The sequence below is a fragment of the Ooceraea biroi genome, chromosome 3 (assembly GCF_003672135.1).
Source record: "Ooceraea biroi isolate clonal line C1 chromosome 3, Obir_v5.4, whole genome shotgun sequence".
Classification (NCBI taxonomy): Eukaryota; Metazoa; Arthropoda; class Insecta; order Hymenoptera; family Formicidae; genus Ooceraea; species Ooceraea biroi.
In genome coordinates this window covers 10533481-10552484 of record NC_039508.1, presented here as the reverse complement: position 1 = coordinate 10552484, position 19004 = coordinate 10533481, and the positions used below count along the sequence as shown (strand labels likewise).

The window sequence follows — 19004 nt, the reverse complement described above, 5'->3', positions numbered from 1 at the left end:
GTAACGTGTGTGTGTGTATATATATATATATATATCTCATACGTGTATATATATATATATATATACATACATACTTCATTATAATAGAGCACGGACTCGATCTAACAAAGTGCGCAAATGTGTTCGCGGCACGCAATCTTTCAAGTCTTATCTCTAGGGATGCAACCGCCTCTTGTCCTGTCATCAAATCGACGCGAAACGTATTCTGCATACTACGACCTATTTATTTATTTATAGTTATATATATATATATGTACGCGTGCGTAACACAGGAAACGTCGTACAATCATAAGAATAAAGCCTGCGAACGTAACTGCCGCACGTAGAAGAAGGTACGAGAGTCATGTTATACGTCGTTCTGTATATATGCATGTGTGTGTGTGTGTGTGTTCTGTCTATACGTCTTTGTGTGTGTCTGTATCTGTATCATCGGCGCGAAGCGATTTGGTTTCTAATTATTTATCTCGTCGTCGTCACTTCGAGCGGTTCGAAGAGCGACGGCTACGTCGCGCGACACGTAGATCCGCCGTATATGTACGTACGTACGTCGGCTTTCACGCACGCACGAGACTCGAGCGGATCCCCTCAGCTCTTCTTATGCTTCCGTTGCTTCCTAAGTTGCGACACATTGTCCCAAAAGAGAGTGGACAGAGCGGTGCGTGTGCTGCCCCACAGTTTGAAGCGTTTGTTGCGTATATATAGCGACGGCAAATGATCGGCGGGAGCGATTGGAATGACGTGGGGTGTGAGATTCGTAGCCATCAGGCCCGGCACGAGCAGCGGCTCGCGCGGCTGCTTCAGTTGCTGAGATTGCTCGAGGGCGTCCCCAGTGGCCCCGTGTGCTGGTTGTAGTTGACCTGCGATTGCTCTCGATACTGCGTGGGGTTGCCGCTGGAGGGGCCGGTCGAGCCTGTACCCTCCTGCTGTTGCTGTTGCTGCTGCTGTTGCTGTTGCTGCTGGCCGCTGTTTAGCGCCAGCCGTTGCATCTGGCGTATGACCGTGGCTGCATGGTACGCTTGCTGCAACCATGACACAAGAGGGAGACATTCCTACGGCGCCTGCCGGGCAAAGACACACAGTGATTAACGACATGCTAATCAACTGACGATACCAACCTTCCACCTCGATTTGGCGAAGTTCTTTTTAAGTTGTTCCGATACCGTACCGTGGATATTCTTATTGCTAGCCGCGTTGCCGGAAATCCTGAAAATATCAACACGTATAGTTATACAGCATGCCCATGTTATATTAGTAGCACGGTAATTAGTTAAATCGCGTAGATATGTGTGGATAGTTAGTAAAGTGGAAGTAAGTAGAAGTCAATAGAATAAAAAAAAGAAACTGCTCACGCGCGACACGTGATTACGAACACAAATGGCGCATAATGTGTTGACAACGATACAATTTACAGGCTTCGTCGCTTTGTTAAACATATGATTGTTAGATTGACCAACATCTATGATTGCTTATTAATTAATTGTATGAGTTGTTGAAATTATTGAATTCTTTGGACACAAACAGATGAGTGTTTACAGAAAAATGCACATTAAAAGTTAATACTATTAACTACTTACTTAGTTGACATATATATTTTATCTTATAGATAAATCAGTTCCTGCAATATATTCGTGCGACTCTAAGGTACAGAAACACATTAAGTCTCATATCTCTGCGCATACTTGCTATTATGCTTGTAAAACAACTTGCTACCGCAAATCTATATTTAGTAACAATTTACGTTAATAACGGGCACGCAAAAAAAGTATAATATCCTTTCCACACCTGTTTTTCCGAGAGAAAGAGACTTTAAATATTCTTACCAGGGATGGGCGAGGGCCTGCTTGCAGGTGTAACGTTCCTCGACGTTGACGCACATCAGCTTGTGTATGAAATCCTTCGCGGACTCACTGATATCGTCCCAGTACGGTGAATCGAATTCAAATTCACCTACAACAATCTGATTAGCTCTTTGCTAAAGAGTGTGTACAATTTCGTTGAAAAATTGTTTCAATTTAACCGGAATTAATTTACTCGCTTCTTCACATTAATATTCGCAAAAATTAGTTTAATCCAGTCGAGCGTCCCAGCGTCGAAAAGACAAACAAAAAGTACCGTCATAGAGTATATATTTATAAACAATATACCAATATTATTCCACCTAAAAATAGCTATATATCGGAACAATAAATCTCGCTTTATGCAAAGCGCTGCCTAGCAAAATGGTGCTATTACCTTTCAGGATTTGTGCAAACAAATTAGCATCGTTCTCATCATAGAACGGAGGATATCCACACAAGAGGATGTACGAGATCACTCCTATGCTCCAGACATCCACTGCTTTGCCGTACGGTTTTTGCGCCAAGACTTCGGGTGCTGCGAATCATCATCGAGACAGTTTACACGTTTGATTGTCAATGTTCAGAATTCATATTCTTTCTTCCTCTCCTCTGTCCCCAACGGAAATCTTACCGACGTATCCTGGCGTACCACACGCAGTCGCCATAATTCCGGAGTCCTCCGGAATTATTTTCGATAGGCCGAAATCACTGATCATGATCTTGCTGTCCTCGTCCGAGCTGTAGTACAAAAGATTCTCCGGCTTGAGATCTCTGTGAACAACTCCCTGGTCGTGCATGTAGTCGACCGCCTCGAGCACCTGTTTTATTAAACCGGACGCGTCTTTCTCCGTGTAGGAACCCTTCTCGACGATCCTGTCGAACAGCTCTCCACCAGTGACCCTAATGTAATTTGTAATGTTTATCCTCACAATATCTCTCGGATGTCCATCCTCGATATGCTGATACAAACAAGCACATTGCAAATATGCCTTACTCACAGCTCCATAACTAAGTAGACCTTATGTTTGTCTTCGAATGTCTCCAACAATTGTACAATATTGGGGTGGGTCAACCTGGAACAATATCATGTTTCCTTTCTGATTTATAGTTATCGTGTGTCACGTATCTAATGAGAATTGGCTCAATGAATTTTAATATGCTGTACATCGCAAGAATTTTCTTTGTACAAACATTAGATAATTCTCATTATATACTGTTTACTCTATTTTATCACATGGTTTTTCTTTAAAGCACACATGATGAAAAAGAGAGAGTATAAAATAAAAATTAATCAAAGAGCAAGCGGTACGTTAATTCACAACGAAATTTATATTATGGATATTTACACTGCGCGTGTACATATTTTATTTACACATTTTTATTCAACAATTTTATGTAAAATATTCGCGCACACGCAACTCCGGAAAAAACAAATATAATGTTATAACTTCAATATATATTTTTATAAACGTTCTCTATTCTGATATTCCATTTGATTGTAATCGATATTTGTATATGTTACACATGGAAATCTAATAACGTTAAACTCGCAAACTAACAAAATCACAATAGCAATGCAATATCAGCTAAGTGCTAACTGCAGCTGCATAATAAACATGCCGATAAACATGCCGTAATATATTTGCTGAAGTTATATATACAATACTTAACATACAAATTATTAATCGAGTATAAACAATTACACATTCGTACACTCATAAAGAAAGAGATAAATATTCACTAAGTATTGGTCAGCAGCAGCAAAGCAATATCTATCGAAATATTTACAAAGAAAATATATAGGAGGTAATCCATTACGTGTATTTTAATGCGATGCAAAACATTCAATAGAATGGTAGTATTATTAATATCTACTGAAGAAGAAGATGTAAAATATAAAGAAAGCAACTTTTTCTAAATCAGTATTTCCTCTTTAATAACTCCCTACCGTCGTAACTTTCGTACAAGTTCGACTTTCTCCTGAATTTTGACTTGCCAAACTTAAATACATCATTATCTCTTGTATATCTTTCGTTGATACGGTCTCGACAAAATGTTATTAACTGAACACGTTGTTCATTAAGAACAAATCTTATTGCAACGTAATTGAGCCAATCATGTTTGGTGAGTCAAATGAGTCAATACGTAAACGCGTGCAAGTTTTTTTCAGAAACGGGAGTGCACGCGTGTGAGATATCCATGTTTATTACGTAAGAAAGTTTTTCTGTTTTACGAAGCAATATACTTGTAAGCTTACGCGATTTTCTTACTTTTACCAGCGTTGTGTGCATATGTAAGAATTAAACAGTTTTTTTTACGATAAATTATAACACGGAACGACTTATGGAAACACTCTAATAATAAATAAGTGAATAAGAAAGTGTACACACTGCAGTAGCAATATATAAGATGTCTATAATAAGACTTACATAATATCACGGTAAGTTTCCGCAATTATCGCCCGTTCTACAATACTTGTAATTTTAATATGTCGACCGGATGGAGAGATGTTCTCTCAATGCATCAGATCTCACTTAATAAATGAAGGTAGACACGTGAGGTATAGAAAGACGAACATAACGTACTTTTAAAAATAAGAGAATCTAATTTCCAACTCGTCATAGGTACAGAAAATAGAATAGAGAAAAAATAGAATAGTTCTTTATATATCTTCATTCGGTTAACATAATAAAAGAGAGTACATTGAAATGAAAGAACGAAAAAACTTAGCAGCGCAATAAAGACTGAACCGTTTCACCGTAGGTAATATCTATGTTTTCCAGAAATAAAAAGAAAAACCGATAATATAGGACGAGAAATCTACAATATAGTTTAACGTACAAAATGAACATACACAAACATAAAACAAACAAAAATATAAAATATAATAAAATAAAATGTTCCATTTTTCCTCAGTTCGTTACGTACATTAATAATTGCAACAAAGCAAACATCTTTGTATTTTTGTTCTCTAAATATCAAAACACACAAGCCGATCGTATTTACAGAATGCACATGATCGTTTGCTGCAATCAACATTATATCTTTTATTCTTTTCGCAGTATTATGCATCATAGCATTTTTAAGGAAAAGACATTCTCTTATCACACATAAAATAACATCATAGATGAAAATTTAAGATAACAAAGCGTAATGTAATATCTTTCATATATTTACGTTTAAACCGATCTACCAAGTATTTTATGCTATTATATAATATTTAACTGCGCGCAATATACTAGCAGATTATGTCAGTGAGGTTTACGCATTATCAAAACAGATTTGAGAAGTTTTCGAAATTATTTCCCGTATGCGCGCCGTACGTAATAATGTCGCATATGTATAAATAGCGTTCCTCGTATATTATACCGTCACGTCGGTAACAATTCAACAATTCAGTTTGTTATCGCGTTCTGAATGAATTCTATCCAAATACTGATACTATAAGACGATTACATTCCGAATCCTATCACGCGATTCGAATTCCACTCTCTGTGATTGCAACACAATTTATTATCTAACGGCTGTCGTCGAATACGTTATCGCGCATTTACATCGTGTTTCCACTTAAGAAGTTATTAACTCTAAAATGTGATTACGAAATGTGATAGAAATTGTGTGCGTGCGGGAAGTAAAGAAAGTATTTTTGTTACTCTATCTATTAACGGATAATTTTGCACAAAGAAGAAGAATGTCGTTACAAAGCGCTCTATATTCGATATGCTATTGCAAATAAGAGCAATATCTTTATAGAGGCACTTTAGAATAATATTTGTCTCCTTCGCGTAAGATCAACTCAAAGCAGCCAGAGTGCGCAAACATATTCATACTTGGATATACTTTTCTTTACTGCTCACTCGTGTAAGTTCTCGCTTAAGGAAAAGGTGGCAAGTACAAAGATATCAGAATTGTGTTTGGACGCTACGCTGTGATAAACGTGCACAGGTCGTGCATCGTGTGTTTAATACTGATATGTATAATACGATCTCTCTGAATTGTAAAAATGTACGGCATCGTCGAGTGATATAGAGTACTGAGAGCGGTACAGGTAGTTGGTGCCCATACTTTGGGGCCCACACTTACCATCTCTTTTCGCCACTACTATCCGACTTGAGTGATCCGTCACCACTCTGTGGTGTCGCACTTTCACTGAACCTACGAAGTATAATAAAAATACCATAGACAATTACATAATAGACATCGGGAGAAACTGTTCTTACTCGCGCGGGGTCTCTGAACTGACTTTGACTCTTTATTCCCTACCATTTGGCGATCCCGTTTCCCCCAGTTTGATGGATGTAAAAAGATGGATCTCGTGTTGCAAATTAATATAAGTCACAGACACACGGAGTGCACACGGAGTTAGTGTCGCGGTTGCGGTGATCGATGTTACTGAATTTCCATGTAAGCATGCACAGTGTTTTTCTGTAAAAACTGAAGATGATGACGTAAACTCGGCAGTTGAAGAAAAATCGTTCAAGAAACGTCTCAGAAAGCGATCTCGAGGTATCGTTCACGATCGATATACCAATGTACATTACACTTTAACACGTTTTACATTCTGAAGATGGAGAAGTTTTACATCAACTATTCATAAGCGAAAACATCAATCTTACCATCGTGACGTATGTGCCGTTTCGTGTTTGGTGATATTGACGCGATTAACATGATCTAGCCAGTGTTAAGGAGGACATGGTAGATACATATATTGAAAATTGATAGGCACAAATGATAAAGAATTGTAATGGAGAACTTTTGAATTTGCGTTACGTCTAGAGTATGTTCAATAGCATCGAAACAATATATATATATATATATATAGTATATAGTATATATAGTATATATATGTAGCTTGTATATGCGAGGCACATTATCTGCATACAACACTGAAAGTAAGGTAAGGAGGACAGACGACAGCCATCAGAATTCATGTAATATCGCTCCAAATCACAGCGTTCCTTGGGAACAAAACCAATAGAAACAGATCTTTTCCGAGAGTATGTCGTGAGCGAAACTAGCACCACATACATATAGTCACGTAATACAACACAAGTGAGAAAGCACGATGATATTGTAGCTATTGTAAATTAATGCTGACATATCCTTCCCACGTGATTCGATGTAATCGGACGGACACTGAACGATATCTGTGATTCTCAAAACGGGAGGGGGGAAAAAATACGGCGCACGATGTACAGTAATCCCGAAAAGCAAAAGTCGATCGAGTCCGTGATACCTTTTTTAGTCTTATGCTAGCAACGCTACGGCGGATGAATTCGTCTGATACACGCAGAGCAGTAAGGGGAATACGATATACTCGAAGAGCAACACGATTCTTACGGGATGAAGCGTTTGTTAAGAGAGAAACATGCATATATAACCATCGAAATCGATCCCAGCGATAATGTGAACTGGTTACTCAAATCAATCTGGTCTGTGTTATTATTTTCCGAATTCCTACGTATTCAAGGAACAACTACGCCGAGCAGGGAAGGATCATAGTACTCGTGAAAATCTGATCTACCGGGAATGCGTCCAGCTCTCAGAATCGCTTCGCGCCCTACCTTCGCAGGACTTTGACTTCGTTCTCTAACGAATCCTCCTTTCCCTTTAGCGCCTTCTTGTCGATAATCTTCACGGCAAACATTTGGCCGGGCTTCTCTTTACTCTCGGCCAACCTCACCTCGGAGAATGCCCCCCTAAACAAAAGAAAATACGATATTTAGTTTGAATCGATCGAAAGCAAATTTACTTACAATTAAGGATTATCGATGTGTGTGTGCGTGTGTGCGAATGTCATTTCGTTATTGGAAAATATAAACTGCTATTCGCGTTTCTTATTTATTGATTGCCGTTCAGTTGTAACTAGTTACCACCCAGTAATAAAGCGGGCTTCGTGCACAATGATGTGCTGCAAGTAATTAGCTCCGCCATAATTATCATACGAAACACACGTTTCAACAGACGCACCTGGAACTGCAGGATGTATCAGATAAAAGATATATTGTGCAATAACAGGAAGCTATTGTGTATGAAACTTACGTCTCATTTTCCAGTATTTCAATAAATAATATGAAAATAATATATTCAGCCTTAAGCATAAATAACGTTCTTCGTCAAATAAATATTTGTTATACTGCGCAACGAATCAGCAGTCTGTTACATGAACGGCATAGTAATTCATTAACAGCTAGTACTGATAAAGTGTTATTTCTAGATATATATGTCAAGGATCCGCATCTTTAGCATTTTTCGGAAAGGCAGATAACGTAACACGCAAAGGAAAGAGGCTCGCCGAAGTGACCTGGCGACTGATATTGAGCGTGCTTTTCTGAATTGATTCTAATCTCGACAATAATCAGCAAGTTCTCATCGGAGAGCACTTCAGTAAAGTATTATAGCAACAAAATAAAAATGTGTTTGAATGGACCGTTGAAAATACAATACATCGGCTCTAAAATTAATCTAATGATAAATTTTTTTAATAAAGAGAAGAATCATATCATGGTTCAATGATACCATATCAAAAGTCGTATCTCTACGTGGTAGCAATGTACAAGAGAAATACGACTTTTTATACGTGTATATTTTTTCGAATGCGCTTGCACTATTATCTTTTATACTTTTAAAAGCTTGTAAATATTTGATATCTCTTGAGATGAAGCTACAGTACAATTTTCAGCTTGAGAAACATTTGAGAAAGTAATCACAAATAATACGCGTACATTACGTCTTAACACAATTTAATGCATACTAAGTGACATCTGAAAATGGCTCTCTCGCACAACGCTGCAAAGAGAAAAAGAAAATAGACGTGCGCGCGAGTCCGCTGCTCCGCAGAAAATCCCGAAAAGCGATCCGCGATGACCACAGCGAGGGAGAAAGTCCGCGTTAACGCGCCAACAAAAAGAAATTAAATCGCGGACACTTCCATTTGTGCAATCCATTTAGACGCGCGCGTCTCGTTTGTGTTGCACGTACAAACGAAAGAAACCCGAACATTGCTGCACAATGAACGGAAGAATGGCCAGACGGAAGACGCGAATTTCTATGGGATATCCAAAGCGCCGCAAGACATCTTTTCAATCATCGGTTCTTTCGCCAATTTCAGGTCAATCTTTCCTTAATGAAAACATCGCGGCGGATCTCATCGCATCTCCAGTGATTTTCTCTAATTTTCACCGTTATCCTCGTGCGTTATGAAACCTGTAAATTAAAACCTCAAATTAAGATCCTATAAAAAAAAGGATCGAAATTAGCTAGAAATGATGATCTTATTACACGTTGCTGCTACTCAAGCCTTCTTAAAGCTTGAATTTATCAGGCGTATATCCAGTTTTGACATTTTAATATTTCTGTTTTAAATTTTAGATTAATTTTGCTCAAGAGTCACCAGGTATTTTTATTCGCGAAAAGATGCGATTCTCAGCTGGCTCTCACGAGAAGGCCGCGGTTAAAGGAACTTACGTCGCGGTTTCGTGATATCCCGTATTCATACGTGTCACACGAATCTCACGTGAATTTCGTCGGATTTACCGCGAATAGAGGAGATCATCCCGGAAGATCGCTCAAGACGTACGCTAATATCACCCTCATTCCTGCGGCTGAGACGAATAACCGATGCAAGAGAGAGACGTCCATGCGCGAGAAAAGGAGAAAAAGACAGAAAAAAGAGAAAAAACCTTCACACACACATTACTTCGTATCAGCTTTAAATGATGCTAATTTACTGTAAACATTTATCATAATCTTTCATATAACATTTTCAAACGGATCATCGCTGAACGGCGAATTATCGATCCCCTCCATTCTCGATTCTCGCATCGATCAGAGGAACGATTTTCCGATCGACTTATCCGTTTCCAGCGTCGCGTGAATTTTAATCCGTCGTCAACCTCCCCCGTCTTCCTCCTTCTTTCATCATTATTACATAACGTTGTCACGAGCAAACCTGTTTATACGCAAACCGGGATGTCACGCATATATATGTGTAACGCGTGGCAGCGAGAGTGTTAAAGCTAAACACTTGATCGATCTCGCGGAAAAGATATAACGCGCGGCATCGTGTTCGTGTTGCATGTACATTACATTATCGCGCGCGCAGAGCAACACAGAACACACGCGCGCGAGCAGTGAAAGTGAGAATATACAAACGATTAATCATGATTTTACATTACACAACTCGAACTCGAACTCGGGATTGACAGAGGAGGAGGGGAGGAGCGGGAGAAGGGGGGGGGGAGAGGAAAAGGAAGAGAGTCTCGGCGCGCTTGACGCGCGCGAGAAGGAGACGGCCGAGACGTTTTTATCGGGAGCGCGTAATGTAAGCGCGCGTGAATGTAGAATAAGCGCCGTAACGCTCGCTATTTGTTGGTGTGTTTTGCGCGTATGTAAATAGACTTTCGTAACAGCAGCGGCAGCAGCATACTTCCCGGAGTACTGCGCATCAAGGCGAACCCCGTCCGTCCGGATTCCTCGCTGCGCGCCGATAAATAATGCAAGCGCCGATCAAGCGGCGGAAATTGGACGTTCGTTGAAGCGCCACGCTAAATTAATCGGGACGCGGGTCCCCGTTCTGTAAACCGCGCTCGGCGGCACTCGTCGGCACCGTTAAATTCCTTCGCGGTTACCGCTGACGTCCGGGCTCGATAATCGCTCGGACGATCGAATTTCCGCCGCGGTATGATTCGACACGTTCGTCGCGTGAGAGGGATGCACGCGATTCAGCAGCGATCCCGCGAGTGTCTCGGATGGAGTCTCGCGAGGATCATCTCGGCGGCGGTGTTTAACCGTATGTCAGGTGGAGAGGAGGACTTACGTGCCCAGCAGGTCCTTCAGGATGTACTTGTCCTCGACGGAGGGCGATCGGTCGTCCTTGCCATCCTTCTTGATCTTCTTGTTCGAGTCCTTCTTGCCGAAGAGCGGCATCTTGTCGAACTCGCGCGCGTATACGCGAACAATCTCCGTGTACAGTCCGCGACGAAGGAGTTTCCGTGTCTGCCTGTTGTCCCTAGATGACGACGCGAAGGACACTGATGTACGGAGATGCACTGCGTGCAGGTCGGCTGCGTGTACGCTGACGAGTCCTCGCGGCCGTTGCTCGACTCCGACTGAGAGCGAGCGCGCGTACGATCGGCCGACGGCCGGACGTGCTCGTGTCTCAATCGGCCGCCGACGCTCCGAGCTGGTACCACCGCCGCGTCGCGTCGCGCCGCGATCACGTCAGGCGCGCCGCCGGGCCGTCATTCTCCGGGGGCGAACGGGACGACGATCGGGTGAACCCGCGACCTTTCGCGCGCACCGCGCGCGAATTGTCAGCGCGATAGCTCGCACGATCCGCGACACGCCTCCTTCTACCGGCAACCTGATCGACGGGGATTCGCGGCCTCCTCACGACTCGACTGCTGACGCGTGTATCCCCTCGCTCGCTCGCTCGTCAATGTCGAATTGCGGCTCCTCTCGCACACCCATCCGCCGCACCGCGCCGCACCGCACCGCCGCCGTGCGTCCGCGGACTACTCGGCTCTGCCTTCCCTCTTTCGCCACTGTTCACCACTACTGACTACCCGTTGCACGCGTTTCGTATCGGGCTCAGGGTCGTGGCCTCGTCAGATAACTCGCGTTCCTGCTGGCTGCCTCGCGCTCGCGCCAAGCAGCGGCCGCCGCATGTGCGATCGTGCCGTTGCTCCTTTATCGTGCCACCACCATCGCCGCGCGTCGTCGCCCCTCGTCACTCCTCGAGATACGCACTCACCCCCGGGCCAGCCGCGGGTTACGATCAGTTGTCGGAACTTCCGCAACCCCACAATGCAATCCGATTGAAGTTCTCTAGAAATTTTTGGGATTCCCCTGTTTCCACTTCTAGTGATATTTTTGCAGACAGGATCAGCGACAGACGCGATAGCGATGAGTGATGAGCGACATCCAATGAAAGCTCTGCTTTTCCAAACGTCTCTATCTCTAGCAGAGCTCTCATTGGACATCGCTCATCGCCCGTCGCGTCTAGAGAACCTCAAGTAAGAGTATGGACATCGTGGATCGAAAATGGCGTTCGTATGGTCACTATCTGTAAGGAGTATACAATATAATCTTCCTTACTTTAGGATTAAAAATATTAGTGTAAGAAAAGTAAGTGAAATGACTGGGTATTGTGTACGAGGTTGTACAAATAAGGATAAAAGAAGATGTTACATGGCAACTTTGCTAACAAATGCAGAAAAATGAGCAGTATGGATATCCTTGGTGGAAAAATTTCTCAGATTTTTTCAGGATGTCTCAGAATGTTTTTTAGAATTGGAACGATTCTTATTCCTCATAACTTAGACAATCAGAAATATTCTCAAAAATTATTACTATTTTACAGAAATGTTCATACTTAAAGATGTTGAAATATTCTCAAAATTCTCATCCAGTTATTTCTGAAAAATTATTATTTTCTCAATATTTTTCAGAAATGACTGGATGAGAATTTTCAGTATCTCTATGTATGAAAATTTATAAAACATAATAAAAAGTAATGATTTTTCAAATTTTTTAGATTTTCTGATTTATTCTGAGAAACGTTCCAATTTTTTTAGAAAATATGATAAATTTTTCCACCAGGAATATTTATTTTATAAAGATATTGTTATTTTCATAATTAATGTTAGGTGCAATTTCTTTTTCTAACAAAGATGTATTTTATTTAGTAGAGTCCCTTAATTGATAAACCTCAAATCCGCCATTTTCGATCCCACCAATCAGGTGCGAATCCACGATGTCCATACTCTTACTTGAGTTCTCTAGTCGCGTCCAGTGTGCAGTGGCCATAACTTGCATCCTGCGTCGCGAATACGAACGCGGAGTAGCATCTAGTGGATTTTATTGTTCATGACTGTTGGCACTGTAATCGATGAAAATGGTAGAAGAACAAAGTTTTCTCTTTCTCTTTAAAATTTATAATGAGATGGGTGATCTTTTAATGCGTTTCTTGGTGCTATGTTAACCGCGAACTAATAAATTATTAAAAATACAGCGTGTATCGCGTGATTTATTAGTTTACCGGCTGCAAAAGCTGCACGCCTGCTGCAAGCTTTAAATTTGGCGCGATTGGTAGGAGCGCGACATCGCCCGTGGCAGACGGCAATTCGCGAGACTCGAAGTCGATTTTCCCTCCCTCCCGCGCGTACGACTCTTCCTCACGTTTTGTGCTTGTTTTTTTTGAGTACTATTCGTCGGCATCACTGACCAGCGAACTCGACTACCTTTCAATGATATTACACATCGAGATGACAATACGTGGATAAATACGGAACACGAACGTGCACTGTGAACGGAACGGAACTCCCTCACGCGCGCAACTTCGCGTTCGCTGTCATCAAATTCTACGCGTCGCGAGCTCGCGGCGTGTTGCGTCCTTCCCCGCGACTCCCCGCCGCTTGAAGCGAATTTAAATCTCGTCGTTATCACGAAATTTTACACGATGACGGATGATGGGACGATCGACAAGGTACGCGCGCTCTATTTAACCACGTTTGCTTAATTAGATCTGAAAATAATTAGAAGAGAATTGGGCTCTTTGATATGACTCTCGCGCTCCTGTAGTGTGTGAGAGAAAAATCAATGATAGTGAGACCTGACTTCATCCGTTGATAATGCGATGTTATCTTAGGAAAAACACATGAAACAGCTGAAGCGTAAAATGGAATGTTGGCGGGAGATAATATTACCTTTGAATTCAGTCCTGCTCTGGGAGCGCAGCTGGCATCCTGGACTGATCGTTGGATTTATAACAGTGATATTTTGGTAAATTGAAATCTCAGCTTTTCTTTGAAGATAGACCTTGATTGAGGTGCAGGCGTTTGCACATTGCAAGTAATTAACAGCTAAAAATACAAAAAACAAAACATTGTTAACTGGAGTAATTTCTTGAATAGAATTTTGATTTAATATTATAGTTGTAAAATAGGAAGTTTGATTTCAGAATATTAACATAAGCTCACAACACAAGCTGTAAAAAATTAATTCACATAATAATAATAATATGTAATTACAGCACGATATGGATTCTAGAGCCAACCATGCTGACGATGATATCCATGTGTCTCCTGACATTTGCTCTGGTTGATTATCTTGTGCCAATTTTGACCTCAGTCTTGTGCAATACGCAGAGCTGGACGGGACAAAAGGAGAAGAAGCTGATCGAGATCTGTCAAAACCTCTCCGCCGCTATTCTGCAGATGCAAAGCACATGGAACTCCATCTCGAAGATGCGACACGATCGCCCCAATATCGTAAATGCGTTTTCATTGCTAATCCATCGAATGCCTACTTGATCGTGATGCAACCGGCAATTAAACTCGAAATGTCGTCAGTTAAAATCTGAAAAACCTCTCTCGAAAGCTGTGCAATGTATGAGAAAATGCTTGGATATTCTCTGTCCATTTTTTCATGTTTTTATTAAGGAAGCTATTCTTCATCGGTTGCATCATGGACGCTCATAGAAACATAGTGGATTATATCCTGCGTGCATAAATACCCTTTGCAGCGCGAGAGTAAGCAGTCGCGTTATTTTTATACCTTGTATTCTGATCGCAGTACTACAGTACAACAATCCTCTGCCTCATTCTCTTTGCCTGGATCGGTAACACGATCAACAACCTGCTCCTGCTTTACATCACAGGTAACGAAACATTGTGCCGAACGTACGATGTACAATGTCTCTCTGTCCGCTAAACGTAATATCTAATGCTGCTTGAAATGTTTTCAGTGACCGTAATCTTGCTCGCTCCAGGATTGAAGCACAAGGGACGAGCGCGTAGCGCCGTGAGATACGCGTACGATCACTTAATTCGTCGTCACTTGTCATAATCGTAATCGTTTTCTATGTACCCCCCACGCCCACCGAGATTCTTCATTTTACGTATTACGCGCCTCTCCAGTCTCATCTATTCGTGACGTACCACGAAACCATATGACGTTTACATGTGTGTCTCGCAAATGCCAGTCCCATTTTATGGATAACCAAAGCTCTCTCCGCTTCTAACGAGATAATTAGCGTATAATGTAGAATTCGCTATTGTAAGTTACACATTTTATTATTTTATGCGATATTAGTCTAGAGGTTTACTTCCCAATATCTCGCATAACAATAATAATAATAATACTCATAATCATAAGTCTACCATAATGTTTCTTCGCTGTATTAATTATATGAAGAGTACGTTTTGTCTCTCGCCAATTTTAGCTTATAATAAATTGTTCCATTCAGAATCGTGCACAGTTGTCTCCTCTCACCGCTATAAATACATTCGGCATCGAGTATTTTATGTTAACGAGATATTGTTTATCTCGTGCGTAGGCGAGGTAGATGATTCGACGACATGGAGTTATAAACGCAAATAAATTGGAAATTTGAAGTATAAAAATACGCGGAAAAAACATAATTTGCATAACGAGAGGCGTTTCTCGTCCGAACTCGAACTGCGAATCGGTCACGTGACCGATGACGCGTTGACGGTTGATTTGATACAGATTCCTGTTTAAAGAGCCTGCTCCTCTCCAGTTACGATAACGTTTCAATGACGTACACACAACACTTGCGCCTGCCTGCGCTAAGAGAGCGCTTGAAGTACTATTCGGATTTACTCGCTGAAGTAATGAAATAATTGTTGATCAATTTATGGAACACTCATGCATGACTAAGGGAGAGGAATATTGTTAATGTACATACGTTTGTTATTTTTCGTCGGCATCATAACAACATGAACGCACGTGAGCATCACGTCTTCCCTAACCTCTCGATAGCTACGTTACTGATTTTTTTCTGATTTGATTGATTCCAAAGGGCAATGATTCGTCGTAATTTGTTAGGATGATGTGATAAAAAAAGTCATAATAGATCGATGCACCTATGACAGAATAAAAAAAAGCCGAAAGGAACGTCAACGCGAGAACACTCGCTTCAAAAATTATTTTTCTTGCAAGTGTGTTCGTCTTCTTCGCTGTTGCGGCTCAGTGGGCAGAACGTCCATACGTCATCACGAGAGGTAAAACTACGATGTGATGGGGTAATTGACGGGAGCAGCATGTACTGCTTCGGTTGTTACAAAAAATATGACGTGATGTTTCGCAAGTGTGTTTATGTCGTTGCCATGTACTGTGAGCAGTGACGAATCGCTGATCGCTTCCACTCAACTTTGCCTGCGCGAAGGAGTCGGATGAGTTGCAAGTTTCTAAACGGATTTTTTTTTTAAGACACCATGGATATCGTGATAAAGGTGAACGAGCTGACAACGGGAAGGGACAAAATAATAAGGTAACAAGAGGAAAGACTATTGAAAAGCGTCTGATTAAGTTATAATTGAAGATAATGTCGATCGTATCTTTTGCAGGTTGCTGCAATATGCAAGCCGAACGTATTGGTATTACGCGCAGAATTCGAATCGCACAAAATACTCTGCGGAGATTCTGAGGAGCTTGGAGTTCACTTTTAGTTCATTCCGAAAATGTACGTCGTTTTTCCAGCTCGTACAAATGTTTTCATGCATCACACGAGTCATTGATAAATTAATGCTGTTTTTTTTTCAGTGTTGCGTCTTGGCAGATGTGTGGACTCCTTATACTCGGCGACAAAAGTGCTCAAGCATCCTGATCTGATATTGAGGACAACGTTGGTATCAGCAAAGTTAGCGAATGCTCTGTACCTACTGTCGGACCATTTCATCTGGATGGGCAGAGTAGGAATTTTCAAGGTTAATCTGGATAAGTGGAACAAAGCTGCGAACAAATATTGGCTAGTAAACATAATTATGAACATAATGAGAGACGTATACGAGATTATCAAGATCATGCAATACAAGGGGACCGTACTTCGGCAACAACGGACAGTGTCCTGTCTGAAGGATCATAAGGATGTGGTGATGGATACCGTCAAGAATGCATGTGACTTGTTCATTCCGTTGACAGCATTAGGCATTACAAGGTGCACTCCGGGCACAGTAGGCCTCCTTGGGGTAATTTCTTCATTTATTGGCCTGTACACGATTGTTAATCCGGATTATAAGTTATATCCATCTTAGTGTTTAGTCTTAGGACATTCAGCGTTTTACATGTACATAATATATGGAGTATTAAAAAAAGGTATAGTTTATATGATATATATGTATATATTATATATTTATATAATATACATATATGTACTGGGTTGTATAATATTTGTTATTAAAAACACTTAAAAAATGGGACGAATGTATGTTATAATCTGTCTTGGCGAGCTACTTATAAAAAAAAAGTATATCTGTATATATGAAGAGGGCCTATGCAATATCTTTATAGGTACGACTATATAGTTAGTTATGTAAAAATTATGTACATTGATTATACAGGTATTGGGAGAAAGGACTTGACAATTTCTTTTTTGAGAAATATATTTAATTTTTATTCAAACACTTATACTAGGCTTGTCCAAATTCTTGTAAACATCCCAACGTCTGTCATGTTCAACGAGATAATGAATAGAGATTACTAAAATACTACTATTTAGGATTAAGAACTTGGACAAGTCTGTAGTTTGTATATGTATATCTCATACTGTATAAAAAAACGAGAAAACATTCTTATAAAAAGTAACTTTTACAAAAAGATATTAAATTTTTAACTGTCTGATAATGTGTATATGGTGGCATAGTAATACAGCATTACAATATTTATTGCAATTTTCAGTCCCAGTATCTGTTAGGACAATAAAAGTCGACTGAGCATGCATTCGACTATTAATACATTGTTAAAATACATCAAAGTTGCCTAAAACGATAATCCATTGATAACAAGGTTACTTAAAAATAAACTATGTCTGGACATTCGGAAGATCTTATTAGTTAAAAGTCAACAAAGTCGCACTTCAAGCGCTGTCCGTGAGAATGGACGCCATTGCCTCTTGGAGCAATAGTTCGTACTTGTTCGTGTAATACATTAACACAATACCCCACTTTCCATAGATTAAAGACCATACTGCGCAAATGACAGTGCTGTCGGAAATTGGTAGAATGGCTACAATAATAAATAAAAGCTTATGCAACGGTACAGAGCTGTGTTACTTTGTACTCATCAAAGAAATATAAGTAGCAAATTTGACGCATATAAATTAATACAGAACTAATAATACATAAAACAATGGTATGCTTACGGATCTTGTAATAAAACGTAAGAAACAGATACCAGATCAATGCGGTAACGCCAGCTACGGCGCTTACAAAGCCTATGACGTTTAAATTTCGCAATGAGACTCTACTATGCCATCTTTCCAAAGTTTCCTTCCCTCTCACCCAATGCAAGTTGAAACAAACGCCGGCTAAAGTACCTAAGCATTTCAACATTAATTAATTATTATCATTGTTGTGTTATTTGTCGGACTATCTCGGATTTGTTTTTTAATAAATCAGTGTAGCTAAAAACAGCCGATTGTTGTCCACGCCCTGCTGTCTATAGTATTCAAATTCGTTGAGTTATATTGAAGTTAAATAAACTTTAAGAAAAATACGAAAAATCGCGAAAAATCCATACGACACGCAGCACACATAAAAACATTCGAAATTCTTTACGAAAACAATCTACAGTGTTTCCTTCCGGTTAAGGTTAGCCACACGTCAGACCCGGTATTCGCTAACCTGACAGGATCGACCAGAATCCAACGTCGACGTTTCCATAAAAGATGAACAGGACGAAAAACGCGGATATACCAATAAGAATGCCAAAGGCACTAATTATCAGCTGTACCAGGACGTCGCGTAACATATTTCGCGTGTTTATCACCTTCGGGCCGCGGCCAGCACGGAATAGGAGTGGAAGGGGTATGTCACGTGACGCAACATCTATTGCTCGTGTCCGTGAATTAGGGGCACATGATAGCCGTGCTTCCGTGGACAAACCATCAAACGTCTACACACTTGGTTTGTGCCAACCGCAACGATGTACCATGACCAACCCAACCATGACAGACTGTCGGCGAAGGAAACGCATGTACAAATTGTGCATCGCAAAACCTATCAAATTAAAGTTTTAAAACGCAGTGAGGTAATTGCATGGGTAGGTTGCGTCCAAAGACTGAGCTATATTTCCAAGTAGTAGCACACTAGAGGATCAGACAATCGTTTTATTTTAAGGGCATGCTGGAGCTGCTAGTGAACT

At 40.7% G+C, this 19004-nt stretch overlaps 4 protein-coding genes across 12 annotated transcripts; 2 read left to right on the top strand and 2 right to left on the bottom strand.

Annotated features, from left to right (window-relative positions):
* Positions 1-649: 649 nt before the first annotated feature.
* LOC105276910 (calcium/calmodulin-dependent protein kinase type 1) lies at positions 650-11584 on the bottom strand. Of its 2 annotated transcripts, XM_011334920.3 has the most exons (9): positions 10657-11584; positions 7403-7537; positions 5922-5993; positions 2837-2911; positions 2470-2738; positions 2233-2373; positions 1821-1947; positions 1116-1203; positions 650-1019 (listed from the first exon to the last, which is right to left on the bottom strand). In XM_011334920.3, exons 1-9 carry the CDS (start codon positions 10764-10766, stop codon positions 798-800), a joined length of 1239 nt encoding a protein of 412 aa, XP_011333222.1. In that variant the 5' UTR covers positions 10767-11584; the 3' UTR covers positions 650-797. The 2 variants fall into 2 exon arrangements, with proteins under 2 accessions (XP_011333222.1, XP_011333223.1); XM_011334921.3 differs by lacking the exon at positions 5922-5993 and having other exon boundaries at positions 10657-11583.
* A 1381-nt stretch (positions 11585-12965) lies between these two features.
* LOC105276906 (ADP-ribosylation factor-like protein 6-interacting protein 1) lies at positions 12966-15087 on the top strand. The gene is made up of 5 exons (XM_011334909.3): positions 12966-13326; positions 13489-13622; positions 13873-14110; positions 14415-14499; positions 14587-15087. Exons 1-5 carry the CDS (start codon positions 13300-13302, stop codon positions 14685-14687), a joined length of 585 nt encoding a protein of 194 aa, XP_011333211.1. The 5' UTR covers positions 12966-13299; the 3' UTR covers positions 14688-15087.
* A 138-nt stretch (positions 15088-15225) lies between these two features.
* LOC105276907 (peroxisomal membrane protein 11B) lies at positions 15226-17264 on the top strand. 8 transcript variants are annotated; one of them, XM_011334916.3, is made up of 4 exons: positions 15226-15472; positions 16074-16134; positions 16211-16326; positions 16407-17264. In XM_011334916.3, exons 2-4 carry the CDS (start codon positions 16079-16081, stop codon positions 16895-16897), a joined length of 663 nt encoding a protein of 220 aa, XP_011333218.1. In that variant the 5' UTR covers positions 15226-15472; positions 16074-16078; the 3' UTR covers positions 16898-17264. The 8 variants fall into 8 exon arrangements, with proteins under 8 accessions (XP_011333218.1, XP_011333217.1, XP_011333215.1 ...); XM_011334915.2 differs by having other exon boundaries at positions 15226-15541; XM_011334913.3 differs by having other exon boundaries at positions 15226-15590; positions 15690-16134.
* LOC105276908 (heme transporter hrg1-B) lies at positions 17240-18676 on the bottom strand. Its single transcript, XM_011334917.3, has 3 exons — positions 18485-18676; positions 18004-18177; positions 17240-17867 (listed from the first exon to the last, which is right to left on the bottom strand). Exons 1-3 carry the CDS (start codon positions 18609-18611, stop codon positions 17719-17721), a joined length of 450 nt encoding a protein of 149 aa, XP_011333219.1. The 5' UTR covers positions 18612-18676; the 3' UTR covers positions 17240-17718.
* Positions 18677-19004: the final 328 nt, after the last annotated feature.